Below are 22164 nucleotides of genomic sequence, written 5' to 3'. Positions count from 1 at the left end.
TACGCTGGGGAGGGGAGGGACCCCCTTAGTTTCTGCAGCAACAGTGGAACACGGGAGCCACAGAAAACCTTGCCGCTTCCGGTTCTGCCAAGAAGTGTCCGGCTCGCTTCCCCGGGAGGTTTGTGACTCTGGCACGCTTGTTTGGGGAGTCGCAGGGCTTTTCTCTGAGAGGCCTCTGTTCCCAGCCAGAGGCCCCCTCAGGTCTTGAGCCCCCTCCCCCCAGCGCTGTTGGAAGCTCTGCCTCTTTCAGGAACCGGGGTGGGGGTGGGGGTGGGGGTGGGGGTGGGGGGGGATGAGGCCGATTCCTCAGTTACAAATTTTACCTGAATTTCACATCTGAGCTTGGTGGTGACCCTGACCCCCTGGCTGGACTTGACTGGAGTGGCCAAACGAGCCTTGACACTGGAGAACTTACCAGGCGTCTAGGTTCCTGAGCACGCAGCTGGCTGTGTCCGCACCCACTTTCCCTGAAAGCACCCCATGGCCGGCTGCCCTCAGCAACCGCACCCCTCCCCCAAGGTCACCAGCATTTGTGGATCCAAAGGACAGTGCAGGTCAGGGGAGGAAAAGGGCACCTCGTGTGGCTCCTGCCGCGTAGCAAGCACGCCACTCCCCCTGCCTCGGTTTCCCGGAGGATGAAGTGGGGCTGTGAGGGGGCGGGTGTGGTCAGGTGAGAAAGGGCTTTGAAAAGCAGCCTCCGTGAACCGGAAGGGCAGTGAGAGGGAGCGGTGTCTGGTCCCTGTTTGCAAGGAAAACCGCTCCGGCAAACAGACTAAAGCAGACGGTTCTCTCACCAGATCCAAACCAGTGAAGGATGGCGTGAGCCGACCGCACCTAGGTCGTCAGTGAGCACGCGCGGCACCTACCAGTCGGCTGAGGTCAGGCACTGGTCCTCCCTGGCTGTCCCGTGAGCAAAGCGGCCCCGAGGAGGGAGGAGAGAGTCACACGTGGCTCTGTCCAGCCCAGCGCCCCCAGGGGGGATGGACTGCAGATTTGGCTGTAAGCTTCCCAGCAGCCACTGGGAAAAGACAAAACTGTCAGACACATTCTCATAAACAAAAGCAAGATGATTTCTCAGGAAACGCTTCCCTCTTACAGGAGAAGCATAGCAGTGTCTCCTAGACGCCCTCCTGGCACCGTGCTGCGAAGGCAATGGCATCCGTTCAGAGGACACAGTGACAGGGAAGTTTTCACGGGGCTGCTTCGTGCTCCTGCTCCACAAACACCCTGAGGAGAGTCCCTCCCAGGGGCACAAAGGCGCCAGCGGGCAGTGAGGTCCCTCCTCCCAGCCGCCAGCAGCGCGTGACTCAGCCATGGGTCCCCTTTAAACACCTGTGGGCGAGTCTCGAGAGCAAAATGCCAGCCACAGGATTGTATCATTTACTTGAAATCAGCAGAGAATGTTTTAAGTAGAGTTTCCATCAGCTGTGCAGCTGGCCCTGTGGACAGAAGCCGGGGGGGGGGACTGAGCCCAGGGGGCACCCTGAGTCCCCTGCTGCGGCCCTGGCAGGGCGGCTAAGATCCCAAAGACACCCCGACACAGGAGGAGCACGCTTCCTTCTGACTCTTTGGACGCAGGTGAGAAACTCGGATCAAGAACAACTCTGCTGTTAGGGCCAGGCGGCCACTTCAGCCACCTCAGTGGCCTTTAGTTTTTGTAACTTCAAGAGCCACACCAGCCAGCCTCACTGTTGGAACGCTGATTGCTGATACTCTAGAACCAAACACGTCATGAGGGTCCCCAGGCAAATAAAGGACAGGGCCGTTATTAACAATTCTCTATTTATTAAAAAGGGTCTTAACAGCTTTACAACCACAGCGCAGATGTGGCCCTGGAGACGGCAAGGCCAGCCTGGCGGCCCTCCCCCACATCAACGCCGAGCTCACACGTTTGGCTGTGCCCCTTGCAGGCGGCAGAGGTACAGGGTGGGTGGCACCACTCTCGAGATTCACAGACGTGAACAGGCCCACCTGATTGGCAGGGCGGTAAATCGTCCTATGCAGCAGTTCTCTTTAAAAACAATTACGATACAGCAGAGTTCAAGTCCAGGAGTAGAAATGTACAGTAACTGAGGACAAAGGTTGGTGGCCTCGCCCAGGGCCTGCCAGGACAGACCCCGTGTGAGCTCTGCCTGGGTTCCGTCACCTGGGCAGCAGCCAGCTGGGGAGTCACAGGCCGGAGTCAGGAGTTCCACAACTGAGCACACGGGCCTTTTTTGGTCAACAGGTGGGCGGCAACTCTACCCCCAGCCCCGCCTGGGGCCCTGGGAATCCAGCACACATGGCACGTGCGGATGAGAACCCAGGGGGCAGGCAGAGCCCGGGGTGTTGCCAGAGCATCAGAGCTTGTTGGTACCTCCCTAACGCTGCGGGGCAGGCTTTCTCCAGGCCGAGCTGAGATGCTGCTGGCATCCCTCTGTCACACCCCTGCCCCAAGGCCCAGTCAGAGGCAGAGAATATTGGCTAAGGGTATTCTGGTTCAAGGTGGGTGGGCTTTTCTTCCACCTGTAACACGACAAGGAACGCAGAGCCGCAGGGGCAGCAGCGGCTGGTGACGCCGCCCCAGCGCCTGGCCGGCCACTCCTGGCACCAGGTAAGCTAAGGCACAGCACGGGCCCCCGCAGGGGCGACCGTGCACTGCTTGCAAGAAAGGAAACTGCGTTCACGTCATCTGTATTCTCAACCTGCTCAGAACAGTATGTGCGTTTTTCATGAAGTTTCCCTGAATGGTCTTATGAGTGTCAAAAAAGTTTTCTTTCCCAATATAAAACAGGAAAATTACACACATAGTAAAAATATTGGAGGAGTATTTCTTCATAGAGAGCCTCGGGCTGGCTCGAGGCGGAGGCAGAGGAGGAGGAGCTGGGGCCGTCATTTGCTGTGCAAAGTCCAGCTCCCGGCCACCTCCTCACCCGGCTGCAACTCGCCCGGCCTCTGGACGTGGCAGTGGGCCAAGTGCAAACTCCGAGGGTGGCTTTGAAGCATCCAGGTTCAGGGGAGGGAGGGGCTGTGAGGACCGCCCGCCCCACACGGGTTCAGTAAGCACCTTCCGGGCTGGCCCACCGACCGACCCCCACCAGAGGCTGCGGTGGGCGGTGGGCTGGGACACACAGAACCGTCTTGAAAATAAAGCAGAAATGATGAACCATGCTTATTAAATAAAGCTGCAACGGGAGGACCACGATCCTACGTGGGAACGGAGGCGGTGGGGGGAGCCTTTTCCCAAACTCACGACTTCAACACCAGACTGAGGAATCACACCGAGAAGACAAACCAGCGCGACCACGGGGAGGCCCGGCTGAGGCCCAGCGCACAACCGCCTAGGTGTCCACAACCGGGGTTCTACGTCTGCTTACCCCTGACCTACGGCTCTACAACCAGATGGACGCCCTGGCCCGAGCACCAGAGCCCCTGGCAGAGCAGCCGGTGCTCACGGCCCCCATCTGCGCGCGCGGACCCGGCCAGCAGGCGCCGGCGAGGGAGTCTCGCGGGGAGGGCGAGGGCCGCTCACTGGAGGATGAAGCCCGGCTGGTGCGGAGGCAGCCGGGGCGGGGGTCTCTGGGGCAGCGCCGGCGGGTACGGTGGCAACACAAACTGCTGCAGGGAGAAGCCCTGTTGTGCGGGGAGGCCCCCGCGCGGGGGCAGCGGTGGGCACTGCGCCACTGGGTGCAGGGGGCCCTGTCCTGAGCCCAGGGCGGCGGCGAACGGCGCGGCTAAGCGTCCCGCAGGCACCGGGGGCGGTGGGGGAGGGATGCGCCGAGGCACCGCGGAGGGGGGCCCGCTGGCCTCTGGGGAGGGGTAGGGCAGGGGGGCAGCGGGCACCGGCTCGGGCACCCTGGGGGGCAGCGGGGCCGGCGGCGGGGCCTGGGGAAGTCTCTGCCCCTTCAGCACCATCTCCTGGAGCTTCTCGATTTTAACCCTTCGCATGTGGGCCAGTTTCCGCTTGCTCTGATAGACATCGATGAAGGAGTCCAGGGGAAGCTCTCCATCGAGAAACTTCTCTGCCATGTTCTGAAGGAGCAGGAGAAACCCGGTTTACGGGGCAGGTCAGCCGTGAGGGAAGGAAGCGCCCTTCACCCCCCAGGGCACCGGGGGAGGCAGGGCCAGCTTCCTCCCAACACGCATCCCTTCCCTGTCCCCGGCCGCTGCTCGCTGCAGACCCCGCTGGCGCCCCACCCGGGCCGAGTGAGCGGGAAGACAGGTGGGCTGGTCCCACCTGCCGGACAGGTGGCGGGCCCTGGGGAGAGCCCGCCTTAAGGTGAGGGGCCCGAGATGCTAAGCCCCCGGCCGGAGACCAGCGTTTCCTTCCCTCCACTGGCTGCGCCCTGACAGCCCCACACGGTCGGCAGGACAGAAACCTGCTCGCGCCCACGAGGGCCGCCCCGCCCGACGGTTCCTCAGAGCACTCGGCCTAGTGGCCTAGTCCGGCGAGGCTACAACTGCACAACTTTGGACCCTGACTCATTTCCTTATCGCTCAGCGAGGCTCAAGCCTCGGGTGCTCAGCTGGCCGTGCCCACAGGCTGTGCCCGGCCAGCTGACGCAGACAGATGGTAACTCAGCCAGCGGCACCCACGGGACGGGCGCCGATTCAGTGTAGCGTGCACCCCTCACCTGAGGACCAGACCGCCCCCGCTGCTCCCCTGGCCCCCAGGCTGGTGCTCTCCCCAGCCCACCGGCTGGGCCGCCCTCTCCGCGCAGCCGGCATGCCTGGCCCTGGGGGAGCTGGGCCCAGGCCCGGGTAACTGCCCTGGGGCGTCCCGCTGGGCTGGCTGGATTTACCTCCGTGTCCTCCTCGATCTTGGCCCCTTCCGCCTGCAGAAGCGCTAACAGGGTCTCCAAGGAAGCGCTGCTGGACTGTTTATCTGGAAGAAGCAGGAGGCACGATCGAGTGAGGGGCACCGGCACACCCTCAGAAACCACCATGACCCCCGGCCCCTCAGGATGACACGCTCCCCCAGTCTCCTCCCCACTTCCCTTTCGAAGAAAGAGTGTACTTTCGCTGGATAGGCGACAGGAGAGTCACACCTGATGAGCTGACTTTCCAGGAAGCTGACAGGAAAGGCCGTAACGCAGCCAGTGTCACCCGCCTGCCTCACAACGCAGCGGCGATTACTGAGCATGTGACCTAACCTTGCAACCTAACCCTGCAGTCACCCCATAATTTATTTCCTTTGGAGTTCTGAGTGATAATTTACATAAATACATAAAGTATACACATCTTAAGCGTACCACCTGAATTTTTACACACACAAACCCAACCACCATGACCCAGACTGGGATACAGAATGTTTGCACAGGCTCCCAGGCCCACTCCCAGAGGTGCTGACCTTCACTACCCAAGAGTTCTGCCTGGTTCTGAACTTCACACAAGTGGACTCACACAGTATGCGCTCTGTGCTGGCCTCTTTCACTCAATACCACGTCTCTGAGACCATCCGTGTTGCTGCACGAATCGGCAGTTCATTTCTTTCAGCGCTTTGCGGCACTGAAAGTTGTGTAAGTGTCACGACTTACCCATCATTCTGTAGACGGACACTTAGACTGTTTCCAAGTTTGGCTCTCACAGAGCAAGCTATAACGAACATTCTCGCGTGCATCTTTTGATAGACATGAGTGAACATTCGCTTCTGCTGGGGAGACACCCAGCAGTGGAACTGCTGAATCACGGAGCATGCCTACTTTTCACTGTAGCAGGTGCTAACAAACAGCTTCTCCAATTCTCACTCCTCCCAGCAATGGAAGAACCGCACATCCCCACCAGCACGGGTGTTGCCCGTCTTTTCACCTTTACTCATTCTGGTCGGGCACGTTACAGTGCATTTTTACTGCAGTTATACGGATATAGGGATCATGGTATCGGATGTCACTGTACACTTCACTGAAGGGGGTGATTTCTTAACCTTCTCTCTCCTTTTTTTTTTTTTGGGGCTGTGCCCCTCGGCTTGTGAGATCTTAGTTCTCTGATCAGGGATTGAACCCAGGGCCACGGCAGTGAAAGCACTGAGTCCTAACCACTGGACCACCAGGGAACTCCCCTTTTAACCTTCTCTTAATCTCAGAGTTTCCTTGAAAGCTACCCCCAATGCACTCAGGCTTCAACAATAGTCAATGCTTGCATCACTTCATAATGGCTCCAAAGTAAAGTGTGACATTAAAATAAAGTATTCCAGGGATGAATATTTTTCAACATTAACTGTGAGGGCCTAACTTCAAGGATAAAACATTAGTTGTATATCATAATTCAGAAAATTGCCTTTTTTCTATACTGTTTGGAAAAGGTAGGGTCTTGTTTAAAAAGTAGTCAAGTCTCTTTTTCTAAATTACTGACACAATCCTATATATAAACTATTTTTTCACAGCAGTAATGACTGTCTTAATCTGAAATTGTTCCATAATAACATTTCTTTCCTGGTTAGTGCAACAGCTTGAAAATGCACCCTTGCCTCAGCTCTTTATTCTTGAAAGATCACCCTAAAAGAGTTACCTAATTTGGTCTTTTTTATCTGATAGGCTTCAAAGAGCACCTGGAGTTCCTGGTATTTTTGGGTCAAACGTGCTTTCAGAGAGTCCAGCTGGGGCTGGTAGAGAAGGTTTCCTTCTGCCAGGCTCCGGTTGCTGGCCAGCGTCATTTCTTTGTTAAGCTGAACATTCTGCGTCTGCAAAGACCATACAGGGTGATGAGAACCAGCGTGTGAGCCCCGAGCCCCACCCCCGGGGCCACCGCAGCAGCTTCCGTTTGGCTGGGCAGCTGCCCCCATCCCGACGCCAGCCCCGATTTCTAGTTTGGACGCTGTTCCCGTTCTTAAAGAGCGAGACCGCTTCCTCTCCTTCAGGCCTGCAGGACGGGCTTTGTCCCAGGACCTGCTGAAGCTTTCACCCCAGGAGCTGCGCTGTGACCGGAATTCCTTACCACTGCCATTGTGCTCTTAGGAGCGGACGGCTCTAAAGATTTGGAGCTAGAGTTTTCCAAAACGAGTTGCTGCTGTTCCAGAGAAGTGAAAGAATCACTTTTTATCAGAGGAGGGCCAGTTGGCATGGTGTCAATTCAGGCTTAGTCATCAGGCTTTGAGATCAAACACGAAAGCCCGAGACCCTGGGAAGGAATCCACTCAGGGGCCCTGTTCTACTCTGCCCCTACGCCCGACACCGGCTCTTCACGTCTGAGCAGAGGCTTGAGTCTCCCCAGCTCCTGACCGCTGACCCAAAGCTGGGGGCGGGGATTTATCTGCCCGACAGGGGTCCTGCGCTTCCTGCGCTTCCGGGGGTGGCAGGTCACGAGTGGGTGGAGAAGCCCGCCTGGACCTCAGGGGTGAGAGGGGTTAATGCGAGGTCTGAGAAAAGGTGAGGAAGTCCTAATGAAACGTAACCAGAAGTACATTTGAATAAAAAAGCAAAAATACCAACGTGTCTTACTTCTAGCTCAGTCCCCTTTCCACTTGCTGGTGAGGGGCTCCTCCACGGCCTGCAGCCGCCTCGCTTTCTGGACTTGAAGTCTTATTTGCCCCCGTTTCTCTCCGAAGCTCTCTGTCAGCCCCACACCAGCAATCCTGTCCTCCCCTTGATATTTTCTACACCCCACTCCACCCAGGCTATTTTCGCTGCTACTTCCTTCCTCTTGCTCGTCTGACTGTAGATTCCTGGTCTTGCTGCCTCCACGTCAACCCCTCCCCCTCCAGCCATACCCTTTGGTGCTAGTGCACAATTCCCAGCACGCACACACACACACACACACACACTCTCACACGTGTGAGAACAAAGAAAGAGCCATGGATGCAGGTCTCTAGCAGGAGGCCCTGCACCGAGTGGGGGGCTCCTCTCCTCAGCAGACACATAATCTGCTTCTCTCGCATGGACCACAGGGCAGGGCCCTCAAGATTAGGCTCAGGGTAAAGCAGAATTTAAGTTAAAATAGAATATTAAGCCTCTAGCTCAACACTATAAAACTAGTACAGTAGAAATACTCTCCTCTCTTGCTGCTGCTTTCAGCCAGCAAGGACTATGGGGGCTGGAAAGACCTGGTTTAATCGGGTTCCTGGTCCTGCAGACTTTGGAGGGGTCCTGGGGGGCTCCCAGCACCACCCCAACCCTTACCCACAGCAGCTCAGCCTCCAGGTACACTGCATGCAGAGGTCCTGCAGAAGAGTCTTCCCTTCGATTAAGCCATTTAAAAGAACAAACCAACCAGCCATTGTACAGCCACCCTGGAAACAGCTCGGCAATTTCTTTTAAAACAAAACAGGTAACTACCGTACCATCCAGAAATCGTACACTTGGGCATTTATTCCAGAGAAATGAAAATTTATGTTCACACAGAAACCTGCACATGAATGTTCAGAACGCCCTTCTCTGTAAGCAAAAACTTGAAGCCACCCAGGTGTCCAGCAGGTGAACGGCTTAATGCAGTACTACACCCACACCACGAGCAGAGCGCAGACCTAAGAAAGAATGAGCTGCTGAGACACGTGCAGCTTGGACGAAGATCCAGGGGACAAGGCTAAGCGAAAGAAACAAACCCGCCCAGAGGGTCACAGACTCCAAGATTCTGTGTATACAACATTCTTGAAAGGACAAAACTACAGAAACGGAGATGGATTCGTGGTTGGGGGGAGGGAAGTGGCTGTAAGAGGCAAGAAGACGGCTCCTCGTGGCCACGGTGCCCTGCTCTGACCATATCGGTGTCAAAATCCTGGCTTGGGAGTGGACTAGAATTTTGCAAGATGTTGTCAGTGGGGGAACCCGGGTGAAGGCTACACAGGATCTCTGTGTTATTTCTTACAGCTGCATGTGAATCTACAATTATCTCAAAATTTAAACTTTAATTATAAATAAATAAAACAGACTGTTGATGAGATCTTTTGCTCCCACTGGTCTCATCTGATGGACGGGAAGGGGGAGGTATTCAAGGCCACCGTCAGGACCCACCGCCCCGTGCACGCCATCATTCTGACTCAATCAGTTCTGTGTTCAATAAACACTTCCCGAGCAACTGTTATTTGCCAGGCCCTGAGTGAGGCCCAGAGAAGTGAGAGGAACAGGCACCCTCCTATTCTCAAACTGAGAATCAGCGAAAATGGAACCGAACTCGTCAGGCCCTGATCTCTGAGCCCTGGGGTGACCTGGCCCTCGCTCGCCCCGTCCCAGCAGTTCTGAGGACCAGCCAAGCTCTCCCCAGCAGGCCCCCGGCCCCGCCTCACTGCCCGGCCCCAGCTGAGCGCCGTGTCCGCAGAGGCCTCCCTGGCCGTCGTCGCTAAGCCAGCAGCCGCCCTCTGTCACAGCACCTGTTTCCTTCCTGCCACCAACGGCAACCAGTGAGCACTACGTCTGTGCGCCCGCTCACTCTTACCCCCTCTGGGCGTCCTGTCATCTGTGGTGTGCCAAACAGCCAGCACACAGCAGCCACTCAGCAAGGATCTGCTGAATCAATCAGAGACCCTCTCATCCCCTAAAAAGCCAGTCACTTGAGGCCAGATCTGGCAAACAAGGTGGGTAACAAAATGCAGAGTCAAAAAGAAAAAAACCATGAGCTGTGCTTGTCAAGCAACAAATGCCCCAAATCCTTTATGCAACAGACGGGCTCCCGTAATAGCGGAACCCTTGGGGACTGCGGTGGAGGGTCTCACTCGTCCTGGATCTAAGGGCCATCCGATCAGGAGTTTCCCCAAGTCTTCAGCGCAGGCAGACCACAAGCACAGGGCTCCCGAGGGGCCACTGGAAAGGCATCGCGTGAGAGAAGTGCACCGTCCTAGCACCGCCAAGTGCCAGCCTACCGCAGGGGTTCTCAGCGTCAGCTGAACTACCTGAAGGCAAGGGGGCGCTGACAAGTTCCCCAGGCCCAGACCAGCCCCAGATGAGCCCAGTTCTCTAGGAGGGGACCCAGGCCTAGAGAGTGTCTTCAAAAGCCCCCAGGTGATCCCTGCCTCACAGTTCCACCCTAAAATATATCTACGAATAAAGCTTATTCTCCTGGGGTCCAAGTCAGGTCAGAATCACTTCTCCTACAACATGTCATGCACAGAATGCAGAGGCAAAACAAAATTCCAACCGATGGAGACGACCGTTATGCTGGCTGTACTCTTTCTATCCCCGGGTACTCAGATGTTTTTACAAGACTATCAGGAAATTCTCAGTGGCCACCCAGGGCACACCCGCACCCTCTCCAGGTGGACAGTGGAGACAGTGGTGGCGGGAGCGGTGGCCAGGGCGTAGGCTGAAGTGGGGAAAAGCCTCTTTCTTAAGCCTCTGATAAAGCTCTTCCAGCACAAGCATCAGCGCCCAAACACGCCTTTGATATTGCATTAGAGAAAGACCTTCCTCCCCAACGTTCCTTTTCATCATCCCAGCTGAGGAAAACTGGGAGGAAGCAGCCAGCCTTGTTCTATCGTTTGCAAAGGACTCGGGGCACCATGCCCACCACACTCAGCAAGGCTTAAGTGGCAGCCACGCTGGGTGACGCGCGGTCTGACTCTCCACCCCCCGTCCTACTGATCCGAGGACTCGCGCGAGAGGAGGGCTCGTGCGGAGCCATACACCCTGAAATTGAAAACTGGGTCCCAGCCTCTTGATGGTTTCTCATGATTCTTTTTCTTAACCATAGAGAAATCTTTTCAGGAAATCATCTCTCTGTGGTAATGAAACATTTTTATAAATGTACTCAGTTTCACTTCAGTTTCCTTTTCTGTTCAAAATCAAAGAAAACTGAGATGTGTGATAGCAGCATTTACAATAAGATCCACTTATACAGTGATTTCTGCCCATCTGTCCATCCGTGAGCAGGGCAGTCTGAAAGGACGGTCACCCAAAGCTAACAGCGACCTCTCAATGGCGTGACTTTTTTTTTTTTTACTTTCCTCTTTCTACTTGTGTATAGTGTTTGAATCATTTATAATAAGCATATATAAATTTATAGAAAGTAATTATGTTTTAATTAAAAAAGAAAAAACCTGTTAGGTATTAGTAGAACCAGAAGGGCAGAGGCTCTAGGGAGATAAGCTGCCTTTGTTTAAAACAAACAAAAAACCAAGGTCTTTTACATATACTTGTCCAGGCAGAGTGGAGATATTGTTCTCTCCTGGGAGGCTTACATCACTATATGACGTTCTCACAGAATGTACATTCTACCTCAAATGCACAGGTCATTATTTATTTGGGTTGGGGGAGTGTGGTAGAAAATAAAGTTGGTGAGGAGGAAAACAGACAAACCCCCCTCTGCATGACACATGCAGTAGTTACAACTGAGAGGCACTCGGGGCCAGGACGGGGGCCTGCCTGCGCCCCACTGTCCAGAGCTGGGTCAAGGTTTGAGTCTGCAGTGGATGTTTTCCAAACCAGATGCTTCCACAATGTGAAGTTCCGATTTAAGCTGGCCTGTCTGCCCCTTCAACTATAATTATAACTGTGCCTTCCTATAAACACTACAATGGGCAAATCTGCCTACGTTTCCAAGCTAAATCTTTTATGGAAAAATACTCAGAGTAGTTCCTTATTCCCCCTTTACACTATAATATAATCCTTATCATAACAAAGTAAATGACATTATTGAATTATGTTAGCAAATCTCAACAAAATAGATGGAAATTCTTGATCGTACTGAAGTCCTTTAAATGCTCAAAACCCAGTAAGGACACAGAATCTGGGCTGGGGAACTGAGATAAAAACACAGGTTTGGGGGACGTCCCTGGCGGTCCAGTGGTTAAGACTCTGCACTTCCACTGCAGGGGGGCACAGGTTCGATCCCAGCTTGGGGAACTAGATCCCCGCATGCCACGAGGTGCAGCCCAAAAACAAAAAACAAAACAAACAAAAAAACACAGGTTTGGGGCTTCCCTGGTGGCGCAGTGGTTGAGAGTCTGCCTGCCAATGCAGGGGGCACGGGTTCGGGCCCTGGTCTGGGAGGATCCCACGTGCCACGGAGCGGCTGGGCCCGTGAGTCACGGCTGCTGAGCCTGCGTTTCTGGAGCCTGTGCTCCGAAGCGGGGGAGGCCGCGATGGTGAGAGGCCCGCGCACGGCGATGAAGAGTGGCCCCCACTTGCCGCAGCTGGAGAAGGCCCTCGCACAGAGGCGAAGACCCAACACAGCCAAAAAAAAAATAAAACAAAAATAAATAAATTAATAAAAAAAAAAAAAAAAAAGAAGTAATATTGTAAAAAAAAAAAAAAAAAAAAAAAGTCGCTCTCGGAGCTCCTGTTAGCTGGAATGCTAGTAACCACTTCAGGTTTGGCACTGCCGAGTCAAATAGATTTTCGCTCAAAAGAATTCTTAAATTTAAAAAAAAAAAAACAAAAAAAAACAAAAAAAACAAAAAAAAACACAGGTTTGCCCTCTCACCTACTGCCATGCTCAGAGGCCTAGTATTTGTACAAAGTCAAGGATCCCATTTTATTTAACAAGCAACCATTCCATCTGGCAGATAAAACACTCCTCACCAACAGCTCTGCTCACGCTGCTCCCTGGCCTATATACAGCGCCCCTCCCTCACACCCCTGCCCTGGCTGTGGCTCTGGCCTTTTTCGACTCCGAGAGCCGCACGCAAAGCTCCGCACGCTCTCGCTGCCTGACCGCCGGGTGCTCTCCGAGGCACAACTCACACACCGCTCGATCCATCCCTGCAAGTGTTCGGCTCGAAGCTGAACCGCACCAGCCCTGAGGGGTCTACACCCACCATCTCCTTGTAAGGAACGCCTTTACTAAACGTCCCTCGACTCCCCCAAGCTGAGCGCCCCCTGTCGTGCCAGAGACCCAACTGATATAACTGAACTGGCTTTCCTTCAGCACACAGTGACATCTGAGCTTTTTGTGGCCTCACAGAGCACACCCCTGGTTTTACTCTGTATTGTAGTTCATGGCGCTTGTCTGTTCATCTGTTTATTCATTCATCCAAACAAGGATTTTCTGAGGCACTGTTACGCGCTGACCCTGCGCAGGGCCGGCGGCGATGGACACAGGGGTGAACGAGGCAGGCCGGACCCTGCCCTCGCGGAGTGCCCCTCGACTGAAGGCAAATTAAACAAAGTCACACCAACAGCTATCACGGTATCACAATGGCGTTTTAACTCTCCTGCGAGTGACGGGTGCTTGTAGTGGACTGAATGGTGGCTCCCCAAAAGAAATGTCCACATTCTAATCCCTGGAACCTGGGAATGTGACCTTATTTGGGGAAAGACTCTTTGCAGATGTAATTAAGTTAAAGAAGACAAAGATCATCCTAGATTACCTGGGTCGTCCTAAATCCAATGGCCAGTGGATTTATACAAGACACACAGAGGAGAACACAGAGAGAGGAGAAGGTCATGTGAAGACAGAGGCAGGGAATGGAGTGATACGGCCACAAGCCAAGGAGGCCAGCAACACCAGAAGCTGGAAGAGGCAAGGGACGGATTCTCTCCTAGAGTCTCTGGAGGGAGCATGGACACCCCTGATTTAGGACTTCTGGTCTCCCGGATTGTGAGAATAAATTTGTCTTGTTTTAAGCCACCAAGTTGTGTAATGTGTTATGGCATCCAGAGGACTAATCCAGGGCTGGAATCTTCCATCTCTCCTTGAGATCCCCTCTCCATCCTGCTCTGTGCCCCAGGGGCCAACTGGCTGATCCACATCCACCACCGAGGCCCCTTGCCTTCTGGTTCTAGCTGGGTTCAGCGATGGGGACTGAGGGTGGGACGAGAGTGAAATGAGGAGGGGGTTCTCTGGGTCCCCTCCCTCTGGGGTCGCTGTAGGTGACCAAACCCCCCACCCCAATCAAAAGCAGCCCCCTCTCTCGTTCTCCACACCCAGCTCCATCCCTCAGGCCTGGGGCTGAGAAGTGCACACCTGTGGCCAGTCCTGCACCAGTCCTGGGGGTGTCTACACCCACCTTCCCCAAGCTGAGTGCCGTGTCTCGCCAAAGGCCTGACTGACAGAATTGGAATGGCTTTCCCCATGAAATACAACGGCGTCTGAGCTCACGCTCACCCTTCTGATGAGAACCTCAGGCCCCTTAAGAGGAAAACTGAGCCCTGTTCACGCCCCGATACCCAGAACCCAGCACAGTACCCAGGCCAACACATGCCTACCGCTAAACATGTGCTCAGCTCAATCTGGAGGACTCTTGATTGCTGGGCCTCAGGCCACACTACCTGTCAGTTGTTAAAACCTTGCTAAGCTGTTCTGAAGATTAGCTTCTCTGAATGTTTGTAATAAATTTTTAAACAGTAACATCATAGATTAATGCTCGTTATTACAACCAACCAGGTGAAACTATCTGCACCCCTTCTTCACCACAGGAGTGATCACAGTTTGGAAGCAAAGCATAGGGAAAAAATTAAGATTATGACAGTGATTGCTCTAAAGCAAAACTACCCATTACTGCGTAGACATCAGACATGCAACACATATGTGGAGAATCATTAGAGGTGGGTCAGCGTCACACAATCCCCTCTCTTGAGCTGAAATCCAGCCCTCTTGGAAAGCCTACGGGACTGTGGGAGTAATGTGTGTGATTGTGATGACCTGGAGCCCACAATACTTCACACATCTTTTTTTTTTTTTTAAGACACTCAATGAACTCCAGTACCTAGACTACGTACGGCTCAACATGCTCCAACACAGCGGCTTGCGCGTTTCATTCATTCATTCAAAAAATAAGTTTAAGAAGCACCATTACACGCCAGGCTCTGGGAGGGCAGCAACCAGAACACAGTCTGTCCTCCTGAGCCTAAGTCTCCGCGCCAAGACCGCCACGGAGATGGGCGGGGTTCAGCTCCCAGGGCCTAACGCCAGAGGGCGCCGTTCACCCTGTACTGCAGCCTGTAGCCCTGACTGCATTTGCTCTTCAAAGAAAAGGCTCAGGGGAGGAGAACAGACACAAGTATATGTACGGCTGAGTCGCTCTGCTGTACACCTGAAACTATCAACATTGTTAATCGGCTATACTCCAATATAAAATAAAAAGTTTAAAAAAGAAAGGTTCAGGGGAGAAAAAGGGGGAAAAAAAATCAAACAGATGCGAACTTAAAGATTTAAGTAAGACAAGTTACTGGTGGTGACGTGACAGCTTCACTCTCGCCAGCACCTGACACAGTTCAACAGTACCTGTGAACATTTCTTGAGCTCTCACCGCGTGCTTGGCGCTTTGCCACCGTCCCTTCATGCATTATATCTCCTTAATCCTCTCAGCGAGGGTGAGAGAGATTTGTCCCCATTTTACTCAGGAAAAAGGAAATGCAATCTTAGGTTTTAGAGATCACCAAAGTCACAAGTGCCAGGAAGTAACTCCAGAGGTATGACATTAAGAGTTAGGGTATTTTGTCTCCAGGTGTGTTTTCTACAGGATTACACCATGAATTATGCCACAGAATCTACCCTACTACACAAAATCCAGTCTACCACCACTTCTCTATTTTCAAGTTCCAGTAATCACCTAAATTTCATTTCTATTTATGCCTCTCATTTACCCTTTTATTAGGATATTTCAAACAGAAAGCAAAAGCAGAGGTAAGTAGTATAATGAATCCCTGTGCGCCCTTCTCCCAGGTTCAGCAATTAGCGACATTTGCCAGTCTTGTTTCTTCTGTACTCCCCACTTTTGGGGGGGAAGTATTTTAAAGCAAATCTCAACATAATATCATTTCACCCTTAAAAACTTTAATATGTATGTTTAATGGGCAAGAACTTCATAACTCTAACTACAATGCTGTAACTACACTTACTAAAAATTCTTTAATTTCATCTTTTGTATGTATTGGCTTGAATTCCTCTATGAGCATTCTGCCTCATCTGTTTGAGTATCGGAAATAATTTATATAGAAAAAGCAGGATTAATGTTTGATTTTGCCGCCCCTCCACTTTTAAAGCCAACTTTTAGAAGATTGAGTTAGTGCTCAAGCAACCTCCAAAAACGACCAATAAGCTTTTTTTGGAGGTATCATTATTAAGTAACAGATTTTTAATCAGCTGTAGTCATTAATCTTTCTAATGCTCAAATTGTCCATGGCCAGTGGGAGACACTTCGAGCTGGCTCTTAGGCTGACATACTCCAGAGGTTTGACAGCTGCCCTGCTCTCTGGTAAAACAAGATGTCCCAGACCAATCTGTACATTTGCTGCCCCTAACTCAGATGGGTCCTTCTCAAAGAAACACTGGTTCCTTTTGGTGGGAAATTCATTTTGATTTTTTCCTCTCCAAATAAAATTAAATAGAAAGTTATATATAATACAAAGATACAGAATGAAAGAAATCTTAGCCTTTTACTTTCCACTAGAAAAGTTCAGGTTGCATTCAGACGTTAAACACAGCAGGCTTATGGATCAGGTGATAAAAAGGTTGGCACGCATTCAGCCAGGTTAACCTCGTTTCCTTTTATCGTGCTACACTTGATCTAGTTCACCAATTAATTTTACGGTAGATTTCACCAAAGTCACATGCAATTTGAGTTTGGGCTTTAATACTAAAGGTTAGATTATCAGAAAACCCAAATTCATCTTCCATTCAGTGAAAAGACCTTCCCAGTGATGCACTCATTTCACCAGTCTTCCATTTGAAGGCAGGCTTTCAGGTGGAGCCTGTAATCCAAGCCTATAATAACCCAGAGGTGACCTGTAAACACAACCCAATGTGTTGGCTTGATTCAATCCAAATGTTCCCTGAGTTTCTATGAAAAAACTTAACAGTTGCTGAGTTGGACTGTTTAACATGTTAAAAAAAATTAAGGATATGAAAATACAAAAAATGCAGTGAAAGAACTGTAGAACATTATGAAACTGTTCTAAAATATAGCAATCTCATGGGCTGTGTGAAACCATCTCCAAGACTACAGCCTACTCGGGAAAGTAAATTTGCCAGCTGCTTATCAAATGTTCCACCGAAACAACCACTCAACAAGCAGAACATATTAGATTAATAAAGACTGCTACTTCTGATCGCAGATATCAAAATCCTTCTTGTTGAGAGAAACTTGCTGTCCTCAGAAAGTAGCAGACAATGGACGTAGACTCGACCAATCCCTTCCATATGGAGCTGACTCGCATCTTAAAAATTAGTATGTTATTCACTGTAAGTGCAATTGATCACAGGAAATGCAAAAAGCTGGGCTTGAAAATAAACGGACTAGCCCCAGGGAAGAAGTGGTCTCAGCTACACAGGATTTGATTGTTTTCTACTTCTGGCAGGCACAACATACCAGGGTGTTCCGTTGTTTTTTTGTTTTTTTGTTTCCTAGAAGACGTATTTCCTAATATTTGGCGGGGGGGAGGGGGGGACCAAGATCTCCCCACTTCCTGGACTTGTGTGGATAGTGGTGTCGATAATACATGTTACTTTCCTAGTATCACTGGCCTTGTAATTCCTGGGGACTCCGGGTGGAAGAAGAAAGGGATGAGAAGCAGAAGGCAGGACGGGACCCAAGCTGAACACAATGTTACCTGCCTCTGTCCCTCATCTCCCAAAAGCAAGGGGCTTGGCACACTTGGCCCTAGCCTAGTCCTACAGAATCAGAATCTCACAGCAGGTGAGCCAGGAAAACACAGAGAAGCCCTCACTTCATATAATCAGAACCAGTCAGCTGCTGGTTAACTAAGCAGTTTGGTTAAAGCAGTAACTCACGAAACACATAGAATTTTAAAGATCTATCCATTTTTTTCACTTAAGGCAAAGGTCCTTTCTTAGAGAAAGGGTCCACTAGCTTGATTTCCAGAAGTTCTTTGCTTAGACCACACCTTCTAATGTGGGGAAACTGAAGACACTGGACAAGCAAGATGAGAGCAGAATCCTCCTGGAATACTAGCAAGCTTTTTTTTCCCTAGTGAATCACCTTATAGTAACTCTTTCCAAAGCACTCAGCTTACAGTTTTCACTCTTTTCACGCACGGTTCCTCGGTTGCCACAGTACTTAATGAAATCATGTAATTACTGCAACAAAATCAGAATGAGGGACTCCCCTGGTGGCGTAGTGGTTAAGAATCCGCCTGCCAATGCAGGGGACATGGGTTCGAGCCCTGGTCCGGGAAGATCCCACATGCCGCGGAGCAGCTAAGCCCGTGCGCCACAACTACTGAGCCTGCGCTCTAGAGCCTGCAAGCCATAACTACTGAGCCCGTGTGCCACAACTACTGAAGCCCGCGCACCTACAGCCCGTGCTCCGCAACAAGAAGGCACTGCAATGGGAAGCCTGCGCACCACGACGAAGAGTAGCCCCCACTCGCGGCAACTAGAGAAAGCCTGCACGCAGCAACGAAGACCCAACGCAGCCATAAATAAATTAATTAATTAAATAAATTTCAAAAATTAAAAAAAAAAAGAAAAAAATCAGAATGAACAGAATCAATCATTATATTTGATGAAGGGCATGGAGAATGCCAATTATTGGAACACTTTAGTTAAGTAGAGGGAGGTCAATTAATAGCTTCTACCGTAATTTAAAAATCCAGATCCCTCCCCCCCTCCCCAAAAGAAAGCAGCCTACAGAAGACAGAATTTCTAAACTTTGCTTTTCTTATTAGTAGTTTCTTGCCAAGACAACCAACCAAAGCGTTCACTTGTTTAGTAAGAGCTTTGGGGTTTTCCCCTCTTCACCACAAACTACAAGAAAAGCATGTATGTGAATTTTCTGGGATAGTCTTTACACAGATGCAGATAAGAAAATGCCTATCCAGGTAGATCCCAGATGTATATTAAGACTACATCTTTTGACAATTTTGCTTTTACATTTAAAATACATCATGACATGAACTTTCCAACACCTGACTCAAGAATTCAGTTTAATAGATAAAAGTTTACTCTCACATGACTGAAATTATTCATCTTCTATTCAGTATGAGAAAATGCTATTCTAATAACGAGATTTTTTTTTTTTAGTCTGTGGGTAGAGAAAGGGATTAGTCAAAGGAGAATGAGTTATTCTAAATTATTCTACTTAAATTTCACAACAAAAAAACTGCAATTATAAGTGATGTAGGGAATAAGATGTTCTAACTAAAAGAACTGCCTAGATACTTAAGACTGACTCATTTTCAAAAAAATTAGGTGTTGATATTTTAACAGATTTATGTTCAAAGATGTTAACCGCAATATAATTTATGAAAGCGAAAAAACCCAGTACCTTAATATCCAGTAATAAAGGACTAGTCACATAAATTGTGGCATACCTCCATGATAAAATATCATAAGCCACTAAAAATCATGTCATGTAAGGATCTTCTGACAAAAAATAAGAAAATGCCCAGAGCATAAATTTAGATAAAAAAGAAGTCAAAAACTCTACATGCAGAATGATCCTAGTGGTAGAAAACACATAAAGAAAATGTATAAAATGTTTAACAGTGTTTATCTGAGTGGTGGTATTACATGTGATTATATTTTTCTTCTTTATAGTTCTGTATTTTTAAATTTTTCTATAATAAACATGTTAAAAATGTCATTTTTTAAAGGTTTGATCAATTGGGATCAGAAATCTTAAATACTATATACACTTCCTTGCTTTATTTTTTAAAAATTAATTAATTTATTTATTTTTGGCTGCACTGAGTCTTCGTTGCTGTGCACAGGCTTTCTCTAGTTGCGGTGCCTGGGCTTCTTATTCCTGTGGCTTCTCTTGTTGCGGAGCATAGGCTCTAGGTGAACAGGCTTCAGTAGTTGTGGTGCACGGGCTTAGCTGCTCCGTGGCATGTAAGATCTTCCCAGACCAGGGCTCAAACCCGCGTCCCCTGCATTGGCAGGCAGATTCTTAACCACTGCACCACCAGGGAAGTCTCCTTCCTTGCCTTCTTAAACAGAGCACATGAAAGCACAAAGGACAGCCTTTGATGAGACAGAATCATCAATATCAAGTAACTACAGTGGGTCTATGAAAAACCAATACCCCTGGGCCATGGAAGCAGATGGATACATTTATGTCCTTAAATAAGCATTTGCCCAAGTGTGCCCCGGGGAACCTAGCCCCACCAGACTGAGTTCTGCGATGGAGTAAGTGTGGGAAATACTACAACACACACTAGCTGTAAGAACCAAACCAAACAAAGCAAAGCAAAGCAAAACCCCTCTTATTTAACCAGATTCCCCCGATTTCTTTACCAGAGCCCTCTTACTGTAATCGCCATTAACAATCACAGAATTAGGGAAGCACTACCCTAAACCAAACAGCCTCAACCACTTCATTAACAACCGTCATAGCTTCATTTACTGGCATTTATCATGGTCATGCACTGTGTTCCACAGTTTACAAACATTATCTTATTTAATCCTCCAAAGTCTCATAAGGACGGTATTTTTTTTTTTTTTTTTTTTTTTTTTTTATTTTTGGCTGTGTTGGGTCTTCGTTTCCATGCGAGGGCTTTCTCCAGTTGCGGAGAGCGGGGGCCACTCTTCATCGCGGTGCGCGGGCCTCTCACTGTCGCGGCCTCTCCTGTTGCGGAGCACAGGCTCCAGACGCGCAGGCTCAGTAATTGTGGCTCACGGGCTTAGTCGCTCCGCGGCATGTGGGATCCTCCCAGACCAGGGCTCGAACCCGTGTCCCCTGCATTGGCAGGCAGACTCTCAACCACTGCGCCACCAGGGAAGCCCAAAGGACGGTATTTTAATTCTCCCCTTTTAAAGATGAGGAAACCAATACTTAGAAAGGTTAATCCGTGTCCGAAGTCTTCTAGCAACCCAAATCCTGTGCTTAACAGCTGATCTTACATTTTTTGTGCAGCTTCATGTATTTCTGGATGGTGTAATTGGCTCTACTAGTTTTCCCCTACACCCTTTAAAAAATCTGCCGCTGACAGATTAGCCATAGGACCAAGCGTGTTGTTATCTGAATTGTGTGCAAAGCAAGACTCAGCAGGCTGTGCAATGAGTCTGGTGTAAGCCTCCAAGTCAAAGAGTCTGGCTGCCTGAAAATCTTTCTTCTCAATCCTCTTTCAGCCTTCTAACTGATCTCCCCGCTTTCTGGTCTTACCCCCTCAAATCCATCCTCTCCTGGCTGCCTGAATCATCTACATAAATCGCCAAGTATGACCACACCACTCCCTGGTTTAAAATCCTCTGACTGGAGAGTGAAGCCCAAGCTTTCTCAGGAAACATGGGGCTGTCTGGTTTCTGCCCGCCTCTCCGGCCTCGTTCCCCCCACGCCCTGCCCTGGCCCCTCCTGCAAGGCCTGCAGTATTCCTGTGCACACAATCTCTGCTTCTCTCCTCTGTGCCTCTGTTCATGCAGCCCAGCCCCAAGCCTGGAAGTCTTTCTCCCTCATTACCTGGTTAACTCACCCTTCCAATCATAGCTCATGAGTCATCTCCTCCAGGAAACATTCCCAAGGATCTCCCTGAGCCCTGCAAAGGTTCACCAGCTCTCCCTCCCACTAGGGCATGTCCTCACCCCTACTGTTTCACCCATACATTGAAACTGGCTTTTGCATACCTGCGAGATCCTACAAGATGAAAACTCTGGCTGAGCGGTTTCACACCCCACGCCCCACACGCAAGGTGCTCCATAAAGGTTGAGTAAATGAATAAACTTACCCCACCTCAGCTGTGCTCACATTAATGAAAGCCGCTGTCTGACGGCAAACACCAATTAGCACTTACTGTCCCTCTGCCAACCTCAGCCCTGGGCTATGGGTATGAATATAACCTCAAGGTGCCATTAGCTAACCTTGGAGATAATGTTTCTTTCAAATCAAGCCTTTTATTAACTATGACGTTGCTTGTAATATAACAGCTATTCAAACATCTGCTCTTCACACGCACTCTTCGGTACGATGACCAATGCTGCTCACAGTTCCATGAGAAATGCGTTGACAAGCTTTCCCCTGACGCACTGCAAGGTAACCTACTGACCACAAAACTCCATCTACTGCTCTACTTTCACTCTTCCCTATGAAGTAACTCTATGAAGAACTTTCCTCTGTCTTTGTACCACTGGGTAAGATGGTTTTCCTGAATAATGATGGGATGTGGAAACCCCACACAGCTGAGGAAGGAAATAAACCAGCTAGAACCCTTGCCCCGGCATGTGCTGAGCCTCAGCGATCACATCTGTGAGCAGCGGCTGACGCACAGGTCGTTAGAGGCAACCCTGCACTGCTACCTGGCATGATCCCCATAGCAACGTTCCGCTACAAACACTGTGATAAAAGCCAAATCTACAACGAGGCTGGCTTAGCTCAAGAGCACCTCAATTCTGCACACGACAATGAGGTTCAACCAGTGCAGC

At 50.3% G+C, this 22164-nt stretch overlaps 1 protein-coding gene across 2 annotated transcripts in view; it reads right to left on the bottom strand.

Annotated features, from left to right (window-relative positions):
• Window positions 1–303: 303 nt before the first annotated feature.
• VPS37B (VPS37B subunit of ESCRT-I) overlaps window positions 304–22164 on the bottom strand; it is a 28794-nt gene continuing 6933 nt past the window's right edge. The window contains exons 1-4 of one of the 2 annotated variants that reach the window (XM_036823873.1): window positions 7416–11781; window positions 6487–6658; window positions 4782–4864; window positions 304–4011 (exon numbers count right to left, since the gene is read on the bottom strand). In XM_036823873.1, coding sequence (XP_036679768.1) covers window positions 3508–4011; window positions 4782–4864; window positions 6487–6631 — 732 coding nt within the window. In that variant the 5' untranslated portion in view covers window positions 6632–6658; window positions 7416–11781 and the 3' untranslated portion in view covers window positions 304–3507. Of the gene's footprint in view, window positions 4012–4781; window positions 4865–6486; window positions 6659–7415; window positions 11782–22164 lie in introns of those variants that run through there. The other variant, XM_036823872.1, reaches the window with a different exon arrangement.

This window comes from Balaenoptera musculus, chromosome 14 (genome assembly GCF_009873245.2).
Source record: "Balaenoptera musculus isolate JJ_BM4_2016_0621 chromosome 14, mBalMus1.pri.v3, whole genome shotgun sequence".
In the NCBI taxonomy this organism is placed as follows: domain Eukaryota; kingdom Metazoa; phylum Chordata; class Mammalia; order Artiodactyla; family Balaenopteridae; genus Balaenoptera; species Balaenoptera musculus.
This window is presented reverse-complemented; position numbering and strand designations above follow the sequence as displayed.